Source organism: Peromyscus californicus, unplaced genomic scaffold (assembly GCF_007827085.1).
Source record: "Peromyscus californicus insignis strain IS unplaced genomic scaffold, ASM782708v3 Scaffold_5__1_contigs__length_169319896, whole genome shotgun sequence".
Lineage (NCBI taxonomy): Eukaryota > Metazoa > Chordata > Mammalia > Rodentia > Cricetidae > Peromyscus > Peromyscus californicus.
The window spans coordinates 42,090,126-42,110,102 of NW_026294573.1; the positions used below are offsets into that span (position 1 = coordinate 42,090,126).

Below are 19,977 nucleotides of genomic sequence, written 5' to 3' on the forward strand. Positions count from 1 at the left end.
TTTTGTTTCCTTAGCTGATTGACAGTGAGAGTGTTGATGCTCGGTATTTGTGACCCAGTTCCTAGGCAAGGTTACATAGGCTTCTTGTATGTGTCCTTTGCTGCTTTCCTTGCTGCTTAGCATGGGTACAGAAAATCTAGATGGGGCATTTACGACCTTTTTTTCTGATCCATAAAGTTTTCATTAGGTCCAGTGAAATTCTATAAAAGTTCACAATTACCTGCACAATTTAATTTTTTCACTTTATTCTTGAATAACACTGAACAACAGGCACTGATGGTTATCATTGTTGACTAAAAATTATCACTCGTTATTTTTTGGTTTGTGTGTATTACATGGGTGTATACATGGAGGTCAGAGAGCAATCCGGGGTGTTGAAGAGGAGGTTCCCTTTGAGGGTAACTTCCTTGCCTATCTTAAACTTCATCTCCTCTAGGTCCTCAAATCTGGGACATCATGGCTCTGCTTCATCAGCTTGTATCCTCTGGGCCCTGCTCTCTGCTCCACAGTTGACATATATTGTATGAGAGGGAGGGAGAGGGAAGAAGGGAGAGAAGGAAAGAAGAGAAAGAAAAAGGGGGAGAGAGAAAGAATGTATGTAGGTGCTATAGTATACATGTGGTGGTCAAGGATAATTTTGTAGAGTTGATTCTCTACTTCTACCATTACATGACTGTGACAGGCTAACTCTTACCAAGTGATTATCTAGTTCTGGTGAAGGAAGGCACAAGATTTTGTGTTTTAGACAAACCAGAAGCAGTTGGAGTTGTAGGCCACGTTTAACCCCAAATAATCCATTCTTCATGTAGCAGCTAAAATAATGTTATGGATCAGTTGAATGATGTCATTCCCCAGCTTAAAACTCTAATAGCTTCCTGTTGGACTTAAAATAAAATCCAACTGGGCTGTGGTGGAGCACGCCTCTAATCCCAGCACTCAGGAGGTGGAGGCAGGCGGATCTTTCTGAGTTTGAGGCCAGCCTGGTCTATAAAGCAAGTTCGAGGACAGCCGGGGCAACACAGAGAAACCCTACATAGAAAAATGAAAAGAAAATCCAAACTGGCATGAAATGGCTTTCTGCCTCTTTTCATAGGACTCTGCCATCTAGCCTCTTTGAACCTTGTAAAACCTTTCACATTATCATTTCTTCCCTGTAGCTTGCTCCTTACATACTTATCCTCTGAACTAAACCACACCCATTTGTTTTTACTCTATGACTAATTCTTTTTTTAAAGATTTATGTATATGAATGCTCTATCTGCATGTACAACTGTATGCCAGAGAGGGCATCAGATCCCACTAGAGATAATTGTGAACCAGGTTGTTGGAAATTGAACTCAGGACCTCTTGAAGAGCAGCCAGTACTCTTAACTGCTGAGCCATCTCTCCAACCCAACTAATTCTTTGTGTTTATATCTCTTCCTTATCAGAGTAAGCCCCACAAAAGTATGACACTTGTTTTGTAAATGAAAAGAGGACTCTTTAGGAATCTGAGCATTTCTGATGGAGATGGAGGTCTCATAGAGTTTGAAGCCAGGCATGGTGGCACATGGGGGCCAAGGCAGTTCTAGGCCAGCCAACACTACACAAGGAGACCCAGGCTCAGAAGGGATTGGGAGTTGGCAAGAAGGGACAGCAGCACCTCTCTCAAGTTGACAGTTTTCTCCTAGCCAGTGCCTCAGGAACTTGAGTGTGCATCACATTCATCTGGAAGACTTTCTGGGCTTTAAGCCTACAATTTCTAGGTCTGTGATTTTCCTTATGTTCACAAATGATGCTAATAGCAGTCAGAGACTTACACTTTGAACTTCTTGCCTGAGTAATAGATGTTGAGCCAGGCCAAATTTTGTCCCTCCCTGCATTCTGCATACTGGAGTTAGAAGAAATCCTTTGTGCCATTCACTAGTCATAAGCTGTTAAGGCTAGAAGCCCTGAAGTGCCATGCACCCTGTCATGTCAAAAAGCCACTGGAAGAGAATGCCTAATACAGGAGCAAAGCCAAAAATTGTAGCCTTAATGGCAGCACTAGAGATGGCCCAGTTTAGTCATGCCAAAGGTCAGGCCCTGCCTTCTCTTGGGGAACTGTGCTGTGTGACCTGGTTACATAATTGTAATCCTTTGTAACATAAGCACTTGGCAGGCACGTGGAGGGCAGAGGGTAACTTTTGGGAATCAGTTCTCTTCCACTTATGGATGCCAGGTATCAAACTCAGGTGGTCAGGCCTGCATGTGAAACTGAACCATCTTGTTGGCTCCCCAGGACTTTTTAGGATTCTGACCTATGGATCATTTGAACTGGTAGGTGAGATGTGTTTGCTCAAGCAAGTACTCCTACTGTTTGTTTTAACAACTAAAGTAGGGGGTGCCCGGTGAGCAGGTAGTAGTTATTAGTAGTTTTAAAACATTGGTTGAGTCTGGGCCTAGTGGTGCACAACAGTCCATCTCTGAGTTTGAAGTCAGCCAAGGCTACATAGCAAGTTCTAGACCAGCCAACGCTACATAGTGATATTCTGTCTCAGAAAAACTGAACAAAAAACACTGGTTAGTTTTTTTTTAATCAGTCTTTATTCTATAGCCCAGGATGGCCTTGTACTCCTGAGCTATCCTGCTTTGGCCTCCCAAATGCTGGAATTATAGGCATGAGGCCACCACACCCAACTAAAAAACATGATTATAGTTGGGACCTGGAGAGAAAGCGCAGCTGTTTATTTAGCATTTACTATACTTGCAGAGGACCCAAGTTAAATTTCCAGCATCCACTACAGACAGCTCACTGCTATCTATAACTCCAGTTCCAAGGCATCTAATGTCTTCCTGTGGGCTCCTACATGCACTCATGTATACATGCAAACACACAAGCACACAAAATAAAATGACTTTTTAAAAATGTATTGATCTTTAAGAGAATGTGTGTGTGTACATGCATATGAGTAGTTGCCGGACGGTTGAAGATGGTAGTAAGCCATCCAACATGGCTGCTGGGAACTGAACTTGGTCCTCTGGAAAATCAGGAGTACTCTTAAACCTCGGAACCATCTCTCCTAAAATGAATTTTTTAAGGTTCAGGTGTCTAGCAGTGTATACCACCCTTGCTGTTCCCACTTCCTACTGTAATCCACCTCTAGCATGTTGTAGCCTTGCCTTCCCAACTGTACAGGTTAGTCTGGATTTATCTGTCCAGATGAGGATCAGTGCCCTCCATCATGCCTCAGTGATGTTCATGAACAAGTTTGTAGATGTGTACATAGGTCAAAAAATCTTGCTGGGTTTTTTGTGTGTGTCTGTGAGCTCCAGGGATCAACCTGTCTCTGCCTCCACAGTGCTCAATTACAGATGTGCACTTCTGCATCTAGTTTTTGTTTGTTTTTTACGTGGATGCTTAGGATCTGAACTCAGGTCTTCATACTGGTCAGCAAGCAGCTTTACCTGCTGAGCCTTCTCTTCAGCCCCAACTCTTGTTAAATGCTGTTTTTGTTTGGATGTTTTGTTGTTGTTGTTTTTTTCTTTTGGCTTTGTTGAACTTAGATTAGACCTCAGTATCTCATGGTGCCATTTGGACACAGGGACCCATGTCATATATACTCCATGTGTTAACAAAGATTTCCAAAGGTGGAATTAGCCAGTACCTCTTCCATCTTTCACAGTGCCCCAAGATTCAGTGTGACTTAGGCATTAAACTGATAATAGGTTGGCCAACAATTTAGCGAAGTAGGCTTTAGAATTCAGCTGCCTGGCTTCAAATTTTTGTGATGGATGCATGATGGCTCTGTGATCCTAGGCAAATTATTTTCTTCTCTTGAAAACAATCAGTCCCTACCTCATAGGTACTTATAAGGATTACAGCTAGTTTGGTAGCAGCTAGCAGATTGTGAGCACTTATTAGCTATTATTTTCTGTAGAACAAAGACTTTGATTTTTTTTTTTTTTATTGTTTCAGTGATTGGTTGAGATAGGATCTCATAGCCCATGCTGGCCTTGAACTCAGTATGTAGCAGTGTAGCATACATATGTCCTTGAATTTTTTTTTCCCTTGTGGCAGGGTTTCTCTGTAGCCCTGGCTGTCCTGGAACTCACTCTGTAGAACAGGCTGGCCTTGAATTCAGAAATTCACCTGCCTCTGCCTCCTGAGTGCTGGGATTACAGGTATGGGTCACCATGTCTAGCTGATGTCTAGTATTGTGAAGTGTTCCTTACTATTAAGGAAAACTGCCCTTCACAGTCATTTACAAGGTGGTAGCTGTGATGCCTCTGGATGTCTGCTTATCAACTGTTAGCAACTGTATGCCTCCGAAGAGCTCTGCTGCTTTTAGCTGGCTGTATGCAGTGGGAACAAATTATAGTTGCTCATTCAAGAATGAATTCTCAAGCTCCCAGATGAGGTTGGTTGTGGGTTTACGTTGTTGGTCAGTATTGAACTTTTCAATACTAGTTGTGCTAAACCCAGCAGAACGGCACCTTATAACCTTGAAAAGTTGTAGCTGATAGCAGGTATGAGATGTTCCCATTTACTGCTTGGATTTCAGAATCCACCCTTCTCAGTTAACTGTGATTGTCATACGTACATCAGGAAATTGTTAAAGAGGCACTCTGAAAGGCTGTATATTTGAAGTAAAAGATGAGATTGTTGCCAGGTGGTGGCAGCGGCACACACATTTAAACCCAGCACTTGGGAGGCAGAGGCAGGTGGATCTCTGAGTTCGAGGCCAGCCTGACCTGGTCTACAGATTGAGTTCCAGGACAAGAAGTTCCAGAACAGCCAAGGCTACACAGAAAAACCCTCTTGAACCCTCCCCTCCCAAAATAGGAGATTGTTGGTTCCGTATCATCTTAGAATTAAAGAACTATAAAAATTATAAAGTGGATTTATAGATTCTTTTGTTAAATGGTCCCAGCATACTGAGACTTTCTGAAGGCCTCTTCTAATGTTGACAATTCTTGCTGGGAATCTCCCACCTGGGCCTGAGCCAAGCCTTGGGTTGAGGTTGGCCTTTTAGGGGCCTCGATTTGGTATGGGGTTGTGACTTTTTGCTGGGACTGGTGATAGCTGTATTGGAAACACTCCCACTCTGACTCAAGAGATGATAGGGAAACCTGCCAAGGTGTGGGAGAGCTGATAGGGACCAGTGTGGTGCCAACGCCCTGCAGACCAGGTGAGCAGCTGAGCTAGACAGCATTGTCAAGGGACTGTTCAGATCCCCTGGTACGGTTGCTGCTTCCCTGGCAACTGTTCGTGTGGCACAGGACTCGGGCTTTGGCAAGTGAGGATCTCTTGCCCTCGGGGCTTTCCAGCTGTCACAGTCTCCTACCAGGCAGAGGTGCGCTATGAAAGTCTGTACTAGAGAAGGGGTGAGCCAGGATGACTTAGGACGTGGAGCAGCCTAGGGTAGGATTCCATCTTCAAAATCCCCTACCTGAGGGTAGGATTTAGAAACCCAGTGTTCTTTTTCACAGACTACCTCAGAAAGCTACAGGTGGGATCCCAGAGGCTTAATCCTTTAAACGTCATTAGCCAAACTGCAACCAGGGCAGCTGAGGTAAAGGTGGGCTAATTAAGGAAAACAGCAGCAGTAGCTCGGATGGTACAAGGAAGTCATCCTGACATTTTGAAATGGAGGCAAAAGCGCTTGAAACTCTGAGACCGTCTCATAAGCTGCAGTTTACATGGCATGTGTTAGTGTCATGTGACCGGCCACTTTGGCATAAGCCTCGAGGAACCACCCCTCCCCAAAACTTCCAGGTTGGTCTCCACATCCAGGACTCAGAAAGAGAACACACTTGGAAAGAGCTTGTTGTCTATGGAAAGATTCTTGTGTCGTTCTGAAGAAAAGCAGCACTACGTATGAAAAGGGACCATGAATAAAGGGTTTTGTTTGGCCTTTTCCTTATGAGAATCCCAAAGCTTCTTCCTCTATGACTTATGGAACTGGTTGGTTTGGTTGATCGTGTTCTGAGAGCAGGGTTACATATCTCATTCTGGCTTCAGACTCTCCAAGAGTAACAGAACTTTGGATTCTCCTGCCTTTAGAAGACAAAATTCCAAATTCATGAAAGCTCACTTTTAAATGCTAGCAACTTAATTTAGTTTATTTATTTTTTAGACAGTCTGGCTGTCCTGGAATTTTGTATATAGAACTTTGAAGCCAAAAGTTCAGGTGCTAGGAACGCCCCTATTCTAACCTCAAAAACCAAGACATTGCTGAGATTTCAACAGCAGTTTGGCCTTGGCAGCATGTAGAGAGATTTACTTCCACAATGTCTGGGTGAAAACAGATTTACAGCAATTATTTTTGGTTTGGTTTTTTTTTTTAAACACCAACTATAATCCCATCAATGTATTTCTAAAGAAATGTAAACTTTCATACATTCTCTTAAACATCACAGTGTGAAACAAGTACCCGTATGTGTGATAGGACTGGCAGAAGGCTCCACCTGCTCTGCCCTTGGCAAGGCCTCGGCCACACTGGTAAAAACGCTGTCTTTGCTTCTGCACAGATGTTCTTGTGCATCCCACAGGAGCACCAGGTGGACCCTAAGGAAAGGCAGAGGGAGGGGGATCTTTTGAAATGTTTCCAGGAGCTCTGTCCAGCTAGCTGTGTGTTCATCTTTCAGCCCAGGAGTGCTGCCAAAAGCTACAAGGACACTGATGAAACTGTGCATCTGCTGCCGTCCAGGGAAGATCTGGCCTGGAGTGTGGCTGCCTGGATTCGAAAATGTGTCCTTGACTCCATGGAGTAGTTCTTGTAGTTTTGCCTAAAGGGGAGCAAAGGATCAGACACAAGAGGCTTGGCTGTTGTGGGAAATATATCATACGTTTGAGCTATGTGAGACACCACCACCATTATCACGCTCATCCTTATACAGTCTGAAAAGTGAGTTTTTAGGACACTGGAGGTACTCAAGACAAGAGCTAAGCCCTAAGCAATGGAAGGCTTATTTCAAAGGCTGTACTCTCCCACCACTGCCTTCAGGCCCTCTTGTCATCTTGGTCCAGTTGGGCCCTTGAGCTTGAAGTCAGGACACTTGAGTCTTTATACCAGCTTTGTAGCTGGCTCAGGGTGGGCCTTTGTCTCGAGAATTCCAGCTAAATCTGTAAGCTGAGGGGAAGCTCAATTGTGGCAGGTTAGAGCTGTGTTCCCAGAACACTGCCCTTGTCAGAAGCCTTACTGTTGCCTGGGCACCTCAGTTCTGTGGGAGCACCATGGGTACTACGGAGTTGACCAAGCCTTACTTGGCAGAGTCGAGGAGTTTGATGGCCTCTTCGTTTCTGCCTTGCTCCATGAACAGCAGGGCCAACTCCAGCAGAGCATTTGGGATCAAGTAGTGGTCATATTTAATCTTCTTTTCACTGCAGAATAGAAGCAGACATGGTCCATCCTTCAGGTCCTCTTCACCACTTCTGGAAACTTCATATTCCTTGTCTTAGGAAAGCTGGGAGCCTCAGACTGTGTCCCGCATGGCCTTAGCTCACCTCCCTGTTTGAGTCCCAACCACTGCTTCTCTCGGTTGAATGGTCTGTTAAGCTGGGAAGCCTGTTCCCTATCTGGTACCCTCTGCTCCCTGCTGCCCTGGAGACGGACTTAACAGTCTTCCATGCCATATCCTTTACTGTGGGGTGGCTTAGTCCTGTGAAGACAAGGCCCTTAGTCTGGCCTTTCTTTATAGTTTTAGTCAGGTAGGACAGGTCCTCACTGTTGTCATCTGAAGCTGGTATGTGTCCTGTGTCCAGCCACACTCCACTTAAAACTTACTCCTTTGCTTTTGTCTAGCTGCTAAACTTCCAAATTTATTTACTGAAACAAAGTCTCACTATGTCTTGGCCTCAAACTCTTAGAGATCCTCCTGCCTCTGCCTCCCAAGTGCTGGGATTAAAAGCATGTGCCGGACTGGAGAGATGGCTCAGAGGTTAAGAGCACTGGCTGCTCTTTCAGAGGTCTTGAGTTCAATTCCCAGCAACCACATGGTGGCTCACAACCATCTGTAATGAGATCTGGTGCCCTCTTCAGGCATACATGCAGACAGAACACTATACATAATAAATGTTAAGAAAAAATAACCTTCCTGTAAAAAAATAAAGGAACAGAGTATATGTGTAAAAAAAAAAAAAAAAAAAAAAAAAAAAGCATGTGCCATAAACATCAGCTCTATCCTTACACAGAGTAGACACCAGCATGTGTATGGTGAATGAGTTGACTGGAGATAGCCACTGTAGTGGGGGGTGGGGGGATGGAGAAGCCAAGCCAGTGGGAGCAGCCAGAAGCACTTACTTGGCAGAGATGCTCCTGAAACTCTCCTCTGCCTCCTGGATTCGGCCCAGGTATTTCAGACACAGGCCTTTCAGCAGTTTGACCAAGCAGTCGTCATCTGTTGAGTACTCATTCTCTGAGAAGAAGGGTGTGGGGAAGAAGGGAGGCTTGCTCACTTCCGCATCAGTTACTCAGGGAGCCCCTCTGGAACCCAGGACACAGGTGAATCTGACACAATTCACCTCAGGGGACTCACATCTGAGAAGAAAGATACTGAGATAATGGCTCCAGAGTGAATTAGTGACTGGAGGAAGCTCAAGAGAAGGCCCTGGACAAGGAGACAAGGGACACTTGCTTAGAGGAGCTAACACTGGTCTTCTAAAAGACTGGTTACGGGGACAGCGGAATGAGAAAGGACATTTTTTGGCAGAGGAACCTTCAACTCTAAAGACCTGACCTAGCCTGGCAGGTTCAAGAGCCTGAGGGTAATCACCTGGGCCGGTTGCCAGCATCTCTTCAGCCTTGGTGATGACCTCAAGCATCCCATCCGTGAGTTTTGGCTGCTTCCCAATCACAGCATAGCCGTTCCAGATGTACATCATTTCCTGAGAGTGGGAGTGAGGCAAGTCAGTCCTGGGTCTCTACCTCAGCAGGGCCTCAGTTTTCCCATCTGTAAAACAGGCAGCTCAGTTCAAAAGGTCTGAGGCCTTTGGATCCCTGATCTTCCAGGTCTTTTCCCAGTCTGTGAAGCTGTAGGGCTGAGGGCATTATGGAGGCAGCCTTACCAGGGATTTGTTATTGAATCGTATTCCATAAGGATTTAGCGTGGCCCAACTGCCAATAGGTTTCAGCTGTTTTCCGACTGCAGCTGCTATGAATGCTATTATACCCTCTTGAGGGGTGGGTCATGCCCACCACTGCCCTGGAAGCCCTCCCTGCTCCAGCTGGCAGGACCTCCCTTACTGGAGGAAACTATGAAGCACCTCAAGACAGCCTCCCCCCGACAGCAGTGGTCTCAAAAATTGGCAGCCTCTTCATTGGGAATTAGAAAACAGGAATCCTGATTCCCTTTTTCCTCCTTGACTGATACTGAAAATGAAAATTTAATATTTGAGTTTCCTGTTAGCTTATAGTCACATTTCCTAAATCATCAAGCCAGGTAATGGATATGAATGCAGTCCATATAAAGCCATGAAAGGTTGTTACAGAGTCTTGTACAGTGCAGATTTAGATCAGTGTTCCTGAAGTTGCACTGTGGTCTCAGATAGAAACTGGCTGTAAAGGCTGTAGGAGAATCAGCAGTATATAGCCTGGTTTATACCCTCCCAGTGTACTTGATCATGGATCACTTTCTACATAAGCAGCATTTGAATTGTGGGTATAGTCACATCTCCTTGCCTTCCCATAATACCTTCTTCCCCATTTGATAGTAATAATGTTATTGTACATTTTAAACCAAAATTTTCTTTGAGACAGGGTCTCATGTATCCCAGGCTGGACTCTAACTATGCAGGTTGAGGAGAACCCTTCTGCCTCCACCTTCCCAGTGCTGGGGTTACAAGTATGTGCTGCTGTACTCAGCATGTAAAGTACTTGAAAGCTTACAGAGGATACAAGCTCTAAACAGAATAAACGAAGTAGAAAAGGTCAGTTTAGGAAGTATGACATAAGTCATCATGGGTTCTCACTCCTCTGCATGAACGGGCCAGATGCCCATGAAGATGTTGACTCCCCAGAAGGACCCTGAGGTTACACTCTTGAACGGGAGAGCCGGGACTACAAAGTACTCCAGCAAGCAAAGCAGGGCTCCTCCTCTTCTGGACTCAGATTATCTGGTGCCAGCTCCAACCATGCATGGACTTAGCCTAACAGTGGCCCTGCATTTAGGCTCTGGAGCCTCACAGCTGAGTTCAAATTTTGTGGGCTAGACAAGTTCAGTCATCTTTCTCCTGACCTGGTTTAGGCCTTACACCCCCTGCCACGCAGATTTTGTTCAGAATCAAACATAATCTGGCCTGAGACCCCCACCCTCACCTCAGAAAAGGTTGATCTAATGAAGACAGCGTAAATAGTGATTAGAATCCTGTGACCAGAACAGCATTCTAGGAACAAGACAGCCAGGGATCCCTCTGCTTGGGGCTGGGGTGTTGTCTAGTACCTAGGAGAGCTGTTCTTGCTACCTTGAGGCAGCTGCAGCCTGCTGCCCTGTCACCCCAGCCCAGGTGAATTGTGAAACCCTCTCCAGTCCACTCATCCAACTGCCCCAGAGGCTGTCTTCCTACTCACCAGAGCAGGGATTGGCAATGAGATGGGGTTGGGGGAGAGGTAGCGTCTGGACTTGCGGATGGCAAACTTCTCTGTGGGTAGAGACTTCCCGGCAATCTTGAGCTTCAAGCCTGGCACAGCCCTGAAAAAGAAATGGGGAAAGCAGGGCTTTGGTTTGGTTCAGTGGCAGGGCTCAACTAACCTAACATGTTCAATCCCTATCAACAATGGGGCAGGAGATTAGGGAGAATGGAGCAGGTTTCCAGTCTCAACTCGGCCTATCTGGGCCTCAGTTTCCACACTGTATAATGAGAGAGCTTAACTCTAAAAAGCATTTCAAGGTGTGAGCCAGCCTGTGGTTAGGGGCTCATTTCACAGTCCCTGCATGGCCTGATTGCTTGCAAAGGCTCTAGGGCTGGCAGTGTGAGAATGTACTAGCTATCCCTCAGGCCTGCCACCTACTTATCTCCCCTCTACGCCCAGGCCTTCCTGGGAGGGCCCACAAAAGTCTAATCCCGGTTTCACAGGCAAGATCAACACCCGGAGAAAGGGAGGGGCCTGCACAGACAGACAGCTCAAACCCTTAATTAACTCCAGCCTCCTGAGCTGTGGCCTCAGCTGTTTCAGGGATAGAATGAAATGCACACAGCTGGGCAGGCCTTGGCTGGAGCCTCACCCACTACCAGCTGCCTGGCCACCGGGTGTGGCTGGGATCTCAGACCCCAAGCCGCATGGGCTCAGGAAACAACTGGATGGGTGAGGCCACCCCAGGTTCCTTGCTGCTGATTTACTGCAGAACCTTTCTGGGTCTGTGTTCTAATCTCAACAGCCTAGACTGCACCACCTCGCAAGCTTGCCGGGGGAGTTGTGTGAGCTGGGACCACGGAGTTCGCTGTAGCAGCAGGCACCCTGCACGTAAGTGCTCCGTCACAGCACTAACCAAGGTCTGTCACGGAGCCAGCCAGCCTCATCTTGACCCTGGAGGAAGGCTCCAGACTCCATCCTCTAACATTTTTGATGCTTCACAAAAGGCAGATGAGTGATCCAGAGAATAATGAAAACAGCAGCACTCTGGGGCAGTCCTGTAGGTTCCAAGTTCTACTCCAGGGTCTCCAAATACTACACTGCTTGCTCTTCCTATCTTAAAGGAATTGTCCAAGGTGTCCCAGCTGGGAAAGGGATTTAGTTCTGTTGCTTTGAGTCATCACCATGTGCCTTGCTCCTTTGTGGCTTTCGCTAACTCAGCTGATAGAGAGGTCTTCCTCTCTGGACCTCAGAGTCTGGTTTACGTGAAAAACGTTCCCCATAGGCTCAGGCATTTGAACACTTGGCTCCCAGTTGGTGGTGCTGTTTAGAGGAAGTGTGTCACTAGAGGCGGGCTTTGAGAGTTCATAGCCTCACCTTCCTTCCAGTTCTGCTCTCTGCTTCCTGCTCTTGCTGCACCATGCCTGGTGCTTGTTACCATGCCCACCCAACCCTTTACCAGCACCCCCTGCCATCACCCCTGCCATGATGCCATCCTCCGGGAACATAAGCCAAAATAAACTTTCTCCCATGAGTTTGCCTTGGTCGTGGCGCTTTGTCACGGCATTGGAAGTGACTAATACAGTGTCCTTCTCTGTCCTAGTGACCAGATGAAAGAGATGAGTGCTGGAAGATTCTGACAAAAGACATTCAAAGGATTCTAGCCAGCAGCAGCACTGGCATGGAGTGCCGCCGGCCAGAGGGGAGTATGGGCACAGGACACTTAGAGCTGGGAGTGCCTCTCCTATCACTGCAGCTCAGGCAGCCAAGAACAGAACCTAACTGGTCTGCCCACAGAAGACCTAGAGCAGGAGCACCATGGTGGGGCAGACCTGAATAACTCCACTTCGTCATCCCCGAATGGCTTGTAGTCTTCCTTCCCAAACATGCTGAGGTAGGCAGCCTTCATGTAGATGTAGGTGGCCTATGGGAGACAGCAACAGTGAGATAGGAGCAACCCTCCCCCCACTCACAACTCCGCGCCGTCACAAGTACCAGTGTTCGGCCCTCACTGTGGTCTAGTAGAGAGATTTATGGTCACCAAGTCCCCAGGGGATGTCACTGAAGCAACTGAGGAATTTTGAGCTGGGAGTTAGGTGCCTGCAAAGCAGCCTTCCTCTTCACCTTGACTCACTCCGTCAAGAGAGACCCGAGCACCATGCAGGCTTGCTCAGACAAGGCAGAGGCAGGGTGAGCATGGAGGGGTGCTACTGGGAAGCAGTGACCCCAGGTGGCCCTTGAAGGATGATGGGAAGATTCAGAGACTCGTGGGTACCCATCTGAGTGGAAATGGAGAGGTAGGACATACACGGGACACAGTAGGGACTATATGAAAGAGGTATACATCTGGAAGAGTGAACAGGACCCAGGCAGGGCTCAGTGGTAGACCTGCATCACTCACTTTTACACATTCACCTCAGTCCATCCTAAAGAAGACGTCTAAAAGGACCTTGCCTGCTAGATGCATAGGCCACCTGACAGGGAAAGTGGGGTGCACTGCTTGAGCTGCAGTGACCTGCCCACATCAGCAAGTCCCATGAGGAAGGCACTGGGGTTAGGGTTAGAGGTGTTTGGCTCTGTGCTGCCCTCAAGTGGCCAAGTTTTGAAAAGCTCTCTCTCCCAGGGCTGCGGCCAAGGAAAATACCTGCCAGTTGCCAAGACACAGGTGGAGAAGGAAAGGGATCCTGGAATCTCCACCTGCATCATCCATGCTGGAACACAGAGCATCAAGGTGGCCTATGTGTCAAACTGGGGGCCAAGCTGGTCTTTGTGGGCGTGTAATGGAGTCTTCTCATGGAACCTTTAACATAATGTCACTCTGTGCCCTCTACCTCTCCCCTGTCCCTGGTGTTCCAGGGACGGTACCTCTTGTCTAACTTTTTTCTTCTAGCTTAAATAGCTGAGAGAGCTTCTGAATTTAATAAAGAAATGGTAGTAGTACATATATACTAATTCTAAACCAGTTTCATAAGCAATGGAGAGAACCCACAACCTCCCCACACCCCAGGAACATCTTTCTCACTGGAACACTGCCCTAAACACAATTTTCAGGTTTTTAAGCTAAGAATTTAAAGCTGACAGTAGGGCCTCTAATTAGCATGAAATAACCAGGTCAAAAACCTTGTGATGTCTGGGTTTTTTTTTTTTAAAAATGGCTTTAAAAAGATTTGTCTTGCTGGGCAGTGGTGGCGCATGCCTTTAATCTCAGCACTTTGGAGGCAGAGGCAGGTGGATCTCTGTGTGAGTTCGAGGTCAACCTGGTCTACAGAGTGAGCTCCAGGACAGCCAGGGATACATGGAGAAATCTTGTCTCAAAACAAACATACAAACAAAAGGTTCGTCTGACAAGTCAACCAATTAACAAATAAGTTAGAATCTAGGCATGGTGATATATGTCTGTGACCGCAGCAGTTGGGAAGGTGGGCAAGTAGTTATTGAGTTCATTCTTTGCTTCATTGCAAGTTTGAGGCCAGCCTGGGCTAAATGAGACCTTCTCTCTCTCTCTCTCTCTCTCTCTCTCTCTCTCTCTCTCTCTCTCTTTCTCTCTCTCCTCTCTTCTCATCCCCTCTCCCTCTCTCTCCTCCCCCCCCCACTTGTCTCTCTGCCCCACAGTTATAATATAGCCCAAAGAAGCTCTCAGACCTTCCACGACCTGCCCCAAACTCCTCCTTAGGATCATCTAATGCCGTTTCTTCTCCATCCCTCCACAGCCCTTAGGGGCCTTTGCCTGTGGAGACACATTCTCTCTTAGGCTCTAAGAGCCTAAGACACCCCCCACCCAACCCCAATAGACCTCTCTCACCCTCTCGTACAACCAGCAGTCAGGCTGGGGTTTACAGTGACTTGTGAACAGACAAGTCATCCAAGGTGATCAGGGGAATCGCAATCACCTTTCTGATCTGAGTCCCTTCTCCCTGGGGTCAAATGTTTACCCTCTAACTCCACAGAGGTTTACCTCACTGGAGTAGGAAACGCAGGCTGTGCCAAGCAGACAGTGCCTGTCTGTAAGCCTCCAGCAAGTAGTCAGCAGAAGGCCACGCCTCCAGCACCCCCTCCCAACTCGCAGGCCACAAGCCCTCACCCAGTGAACACAGAACCTCTGGGCGGTGCCCTCACCCCCGGCCTTTGTTTCTTGCTCTGGGTTCGGTCTGTCCAATCATTTTCTCCCCTAAATCCTCCTCCTTGAGTCTGCTCAAAGATCTTGCCTTCCTGAATCAGCCCTTTGTCCCCTTGGCTGGGTCTTCCGGGGCTGCCTCTAAAGGACTGAGCAGCGTCACCATCCAGTTCCTACCATCTTGGCCCTAGGCTGCAAGCTCTGGGCAAAGTCAGGGTCTCCACAGGGTGAACTTTCAATGATCCAGGCAGAGAAGGAGTTGAATATAGGAGCTGGCATATATGGCAGTGTCCACAGGCAAATAAATCCCTAGAGTTGGAAGCTGAAGGATGCTGTGGCGGTCCGGTGCTAGAGAACAGGAGGGAACAGGCCCTGAAACTGAGGCCATTTTTCATAAGAAACCTACCTGAGGAAGTTAACTGCAGACAGAGGAAATCTTACTACCCCAGAGTCACACAGTGACGTGTTTCTCACAACAGACTTCCCCACGCCTAGGAAGGCTGGCCTGCCCACTGCACCTCACCGTAGCTGTGTGGTCACACCAGGCCTCCCTGTTCCCATGTGGGCAGATCCTGCTGCCTGCCCCACTCCACAGGAAAGAGTCTGCAGTCATATTTAATTTGAAAAGGTTCCTTAAGGCTTTGTTCTTGTTGGGATGGGGAATGATGAGGAACAGATGTGGCCCCAGAGCTAGGCCCTGAGGACGCACCTTTCAACAGCAGGAGGCCTCCGGGCAAACCCAGCCTCCTCTGGAGGACTTGAGCAGTCAAAAGAACAGTCTCATGGGAATGACCTCAAATCCACTGTTTCCCAAACAATGGGGTTGCTCGCTTGTACCTTACGGGGTGGAAAATGAAGAAAGACAAAGCTAGAGACACAGTGATTACTCGGGGGACCTGCTCCCTCCGAGCTCCACCTGCTCCAGGATTTCTCTTCAGCTTGGTTCCCAGTAAAGAGCATGGAAGCCACAGCCATGCGTAGGCAGAGTGAGAAGGAAATGAAATGCAGACAACAAGTAGATCTCATAATATGTGTCAGGGCAGAGCTGTTCTAAACTGCCTGGAGTTCTTCAAGAGGCTTCCAAGGTCATGGGAGGATGCCAGGATTGATTAGCAAGGTCTGCGGTGGACAAGGGATAAAGTCATGGGGTAGGTGTGCGATGTATCAGACTGGACATTGAAGATGCTTTAGAGTTCCATACGACTCCCACTAATCCTAGCATAATGCGGCATGTCGGCACTGTTTGATGAGTCTGGCTGGCTGTGTTGGGCAGATACAGGCTTTGTTTGATTTGGCCTACATGGCATATCTGCAATACTGCAATTTCCTCCCTCCATTCTCTCTCACGCGCACACCTCTTCCAGTCACCTCATTTTTCTTCTGAAAGCACACCTCTCCCCGCTACTCTCATTCCGGAAAAGAACCTTCCTGCCTGTTTCAGATGCTGACACGAGATGTGTGAGGCTTAACCGTGGACTTGGGTTGAAACTGAAGGGAAGATGTAATTTTGGGGCAGCCCCTGGCCACCTTGCCTGCCATGTGAAGAGAAGTTGTCTGCAGAACACTGACGTCAGAGAAGAGACCTCAACTGCAAGTGGGGTGGCTAAGGCAGATGATACAGTTTGAGTTCCTGGAGTCAGGTGATGCTAAGTAAGTTCAGTTATATGGGCCGATGAGCCTCGGGTGCTTTACATCTGTTTGATCCCAGCGACCACCAGACCCACTGGGGCTCTCTGATTAAAAATAAATACACTGTAAACATTCAGTGTCTTGGTTGTGCTGGGCGTGTTCCATGTGTCCGTGTGGCTGGAAGCTACCACACTATGAGACAGTACATGCTTAGACGTGTGAGACATGTCTCTATTCCTTGTCACTACACAGCTGTGCTGACACGTTAGGGTTGAGGGGAGGTGGCTCAGTGACCAAGGGGATGCTTAGAACAGACGGACAAGGCCCTGGATTCAGTGCCCGGCACCAAATCAAGCTGCTCTGCTTGTCCCAGCTTTTCAGCGCTTCCCAACCCCAGGTCCTAGTCAAACATCTGGTTCTCTTTAGATCCCAGTGGACACATCGGGGTTCGGTCCGAGCTTTGGCCCCTCAGTTCAGGGGCTCCTTGGCCCACCTGGGTGAGCCCTGGCCACCCAATGCCCTGACCCACAGTGTCAGCCCACCTTGGACCAGGAGTTCTCCTTGCTCAGCAGGTCGGCGTAGAAGTAGGCCATCTTCCACTGGCCCTTGTAGGTGAAGCACCACATGAGCTCCCAGTAGCACATATGGTGGAATTGCTTCCAGTGCTGCTGGGCCTCACAGCACTCCTCAAACCGCCGGATGGCCTGTGGGCAGCTGCAGGTCAGCCTATGGAGGGCCCACCCAGCCCCACCACCCTCCGCACCCTTTAGCTCCCCAGCAGGGAGGGCCTCCCCTGAGGCATGGTGGTGCAGAACTGCACCAGTTGTCTAGGAGAGCAGGGAATCTGGCTTCCTGTCCTGGCTCTAATCGGCTACAGGCCTGTGATGGTTTCTTTTTGATTCTAGAGAGTCTGTCACTAAATGAAAGCATGGAACAGAGCACACTGGGGTGTGTGTGTGTGTGTGTGTGTGTTGGGGGCGGGGACAGGACAGGAAGAACAGGGTGTTCATACTGCAGTGCTTGCATTGGTGTGTACATGTCAATGGACGTGGGTCGAGGCCAGGGGTCAACCTCAAGTGCCGTTCCTCAGGGGCTGTCCCTCTTTGTTTTGAGACAGGGTTTCTCACTGGAACCTGAGGCTCCCCAGTTAGGTTAGGCTGGCTGGCTAGCAAATCTCAGGGACCTACCCTCCCCCACCCCCCAGGACCGGGATTCTAAGCATGTGCCACCATGGGTGACCTTTTCACATGGGTGCTAGGGACTAAACTCGGGTTGTCTCCTCGTATGCCATCTACCCAGCCCCAGAAGGTGTTAGTATTACACTGATATAATGTCTGCACCTCAGAGAAAACACCAAAGATTCTAGCAGTTTCCATGGTTACCCACACCTGGGGATTTACCCTGGTAAGACTGGCTGGAGACGTCCAGGACTCCACAATGTAGTCCTCCACATCGGCATAGTGCTCCCGACCTGGCCCTGACTGTGACCTGCCCTGTCTAGCCCTTTCCATGGTTCTTTCCCCTCCTAGCTCACTCCCCCCACCACCCTATTCACCACATCCAGCCTAGTCACCATGCCCTGGACAGCAGCTTTTCCTGACCAGGAAAGCCTGTCTCTATCAAAAGCCTACAGCCTCCCTCCTCCCAGACCACCCCTGTCAGGAGTGCCTCTCGCACCATGGGCTCACCCTACCCCCAAGGATGCTTGTATGTGTCTGGCTGGGACATCCCAAGAGACCCCCACATCACTCACAGCGTCAATATTTCCTTTGATAGCTTCAATCCGCCCAGCAAAGAACAGGAAGATGGCACCCTGCAATGACACCCGTGAGGATCTGTGTGTGTCCACTGGGTACAGGTGGGATGGGGTGGGGTGGCCAGCGGAGGTCGCTCTCACCTTGGGGTATCGGTTCAGGTAGGGCTTCAGCAGCTTCTCTGCCTCCTCGATGTTGACATTCCCAGTACCTGCAGGTGGCAAGGAGATGCATTGCTCAGGTTACCGTTGCTGGGGCCTGTCTTCCTCCTAGAAACCTGCCAAGGCTTTCTTGGGGCCTCTGCCTTTCCCTCTGTAAAATGGCACGATTCTCCCTATCTCTAGAGTGACAAGGGGCGTGAACAAGTTAGTGTGGATACTGTCCCCGCACATCACAGGCTCAACAACCTGGAGGCCGTTTCTGAGTCTGCATCTAGAACAAGGGACAGCATCTTCACACCTTCCACAAGGTGGCGCAATCACCCCCATTTCACAGAGGGAACCTGCCCAGAGAGTAAGTGGAGGTCAACAGGCCAGGTGCAGCAGGCCCACTGACCGGGCTCCGCCCCAGTCCTGGGCGCCTGAGCAGGGTCAGCCTCTCACCCAGGAGCCCGGCACCCCGGCACCCCGGCACCCCGGCACCCCGGCACCCAGACACCCCGGCACCCCGGCACCCCGGGCCTCCTACCGAGCACGAAGGTGAGGAAGGTGTGGTAACACAGCAGCAGCATGACACACAGCACCGCGCGGAAGCTGTGCCCTGTCGCGCCCTCCTCCAGCTGCAGCAGCCCGTAGTCCTGGGGGGACAAGATCATAGGATGGGGTTCCCAGAGAATCGCGGGACCCAGGTGGGCAGGTATGAGACAGACTGTTCTCCGGAGCCCGGAGCAGTGGTGCCAGGATTGTGATCCCGAGCCGAGGGCGGCCCTCCCCTCGTCTTTCATCTGCGCCTACTCCTGACCCTGTCATGGGCATGGCAGCCAAGCTGCCCGGTCTGCTTAGGAGGAGGAATGACGCCAGGAAAATGACCCTAACGACAAGTCGGTGCTGGGAAGCCTGGGGCCCAGAAAAGCTTCCTGGGGGAGAATGTTCCAGACCCTCACTGGGACCAGACCCAACCTGTGTGTGTAGTCTCTGCCCTCCATCTACCTTCCTCAGTATTCATGCCCTTTCTCAAATACAGGCCTGGCCTGCTCAAACCCTCCACAGCTGCCCTGGTGTGGGACAGGCTCCACCCAAGCTGCAGCTGCGGGTTAGGGTGGACCTTCCCACCTCAGCCTAACTGAGACCACCTACCCAACTGCCTGCTCTAGGGAGCAACCCACCAGCCCCTGGAGCCTTCAGCTGTGAACCACAGACGGGATTTCCCAGGGCCAAGGATGGGCCTTAGGGGGCACTGAGCCTTTGTGATCTGTCCTTTTGATGATGCCTGGGGAAGTCCCAGATCTGGGTTCACATAGAGCTCAGCTCTCACCCATAAAGAGAAGCCACACAGGCTGAGCGTGGCCAACCCTACATCTATTTTTTTTAACACTTTTTTTTATTTATTATGTACGCAGAAGAGGGTGCCAGATCTCATTACAGATGGTTGTGAGCCACCATGTGGGTGCTGGGAATTGAACTCAGGACCTCTGGAAGAAATAGTCGGTGCTCTTAACCTCTGAGCCATCTCCCCAGCCCCCACATCTATTTCTGAAGACTGTTAGGCAGCATTGTTTGGGTTTGTTTGCTGAGACAGGGTCTCACCAGATAGCTCTAACTGCCCTACAACCCACTATACAGACCACCTCTGCTTCTGCATCCTGAGTGACCTAGGGTCACAAGGAGAGGAGGAGGCTGGGGACAACTGTTACTTCCTGGACAGTGTTCCTTCCACCACACTGGCAACCTCCTCAGGGGGGCCTCCTGGGTCTGCTTCCTCTAATCCCTGCCTGTGTGCCAGGTCTTGG

At 49.2% G+C, this 19,977-nt stretch overlaps 1 protein-coding gene across 10 annotated transcripts in view; it reads right to left on the reverse strand.

Annotated features, from left to right (window-relative positions):
• Window positions 1-223: 223 nt before the first annotated feature.
• Ttc39a (tetratricopeptide repeat domain 39A) overlaps window positions 224-19,977 on the reverse strand; it is a 56,147-nt gene continuing 36,393 nt past the window's right edge. For 8 of the 10 annotated variants that reach the window (XM_052715332.1, XM_052715334.1, XM_052715331.1 and 5 more), the window contains 10 exons: window positions 18,717-18,825; window positions 18,173-18,240; window positions 18,029-18,088; window positions 16,818-16,979; window positions 12,365-12,456; window positions 10,530-10,650; window positions 8,737-8,848; window positions 8,265-8,379; window positions 7,229-7,345; window positions 224-6,750 (listed from right to left, as the gene is read on the reverse strand). In XM_052715332.1, the coding sequence (XP_052571292.1) occupies window positions 6,630-6,750; window positions 7,229-7,345; window positions 8,265-8,379; window positions 8,737-8,848; window positions 10,530-10,650; window positions 12,365-12,456; window positions 16,818-16,979; window positions 18,029-18,088; window positions 18,173-18,240; window positions 18,717-18,825 (1,077 nt within the window). In that variant the 3' untranslated portion in view covers window positions 224-6,629. Of the gene's footprint in view, window positions 6,751-7,228; window positions 7,346-8,264; window positions 8,380-8,736; window positions 8,914-10,529; window positions 10,651-12,364; window positions 12,457-16,817; window positions 16,980-18,028; window positions 18,089-18,172; window positions 18,241-18,716; window positions 18,826-19,977 lie in introns of those variants that run through there. The other 2 variants (XM_052715340.1, XM_052715339.1) reach the window with 2 other exon arrangements.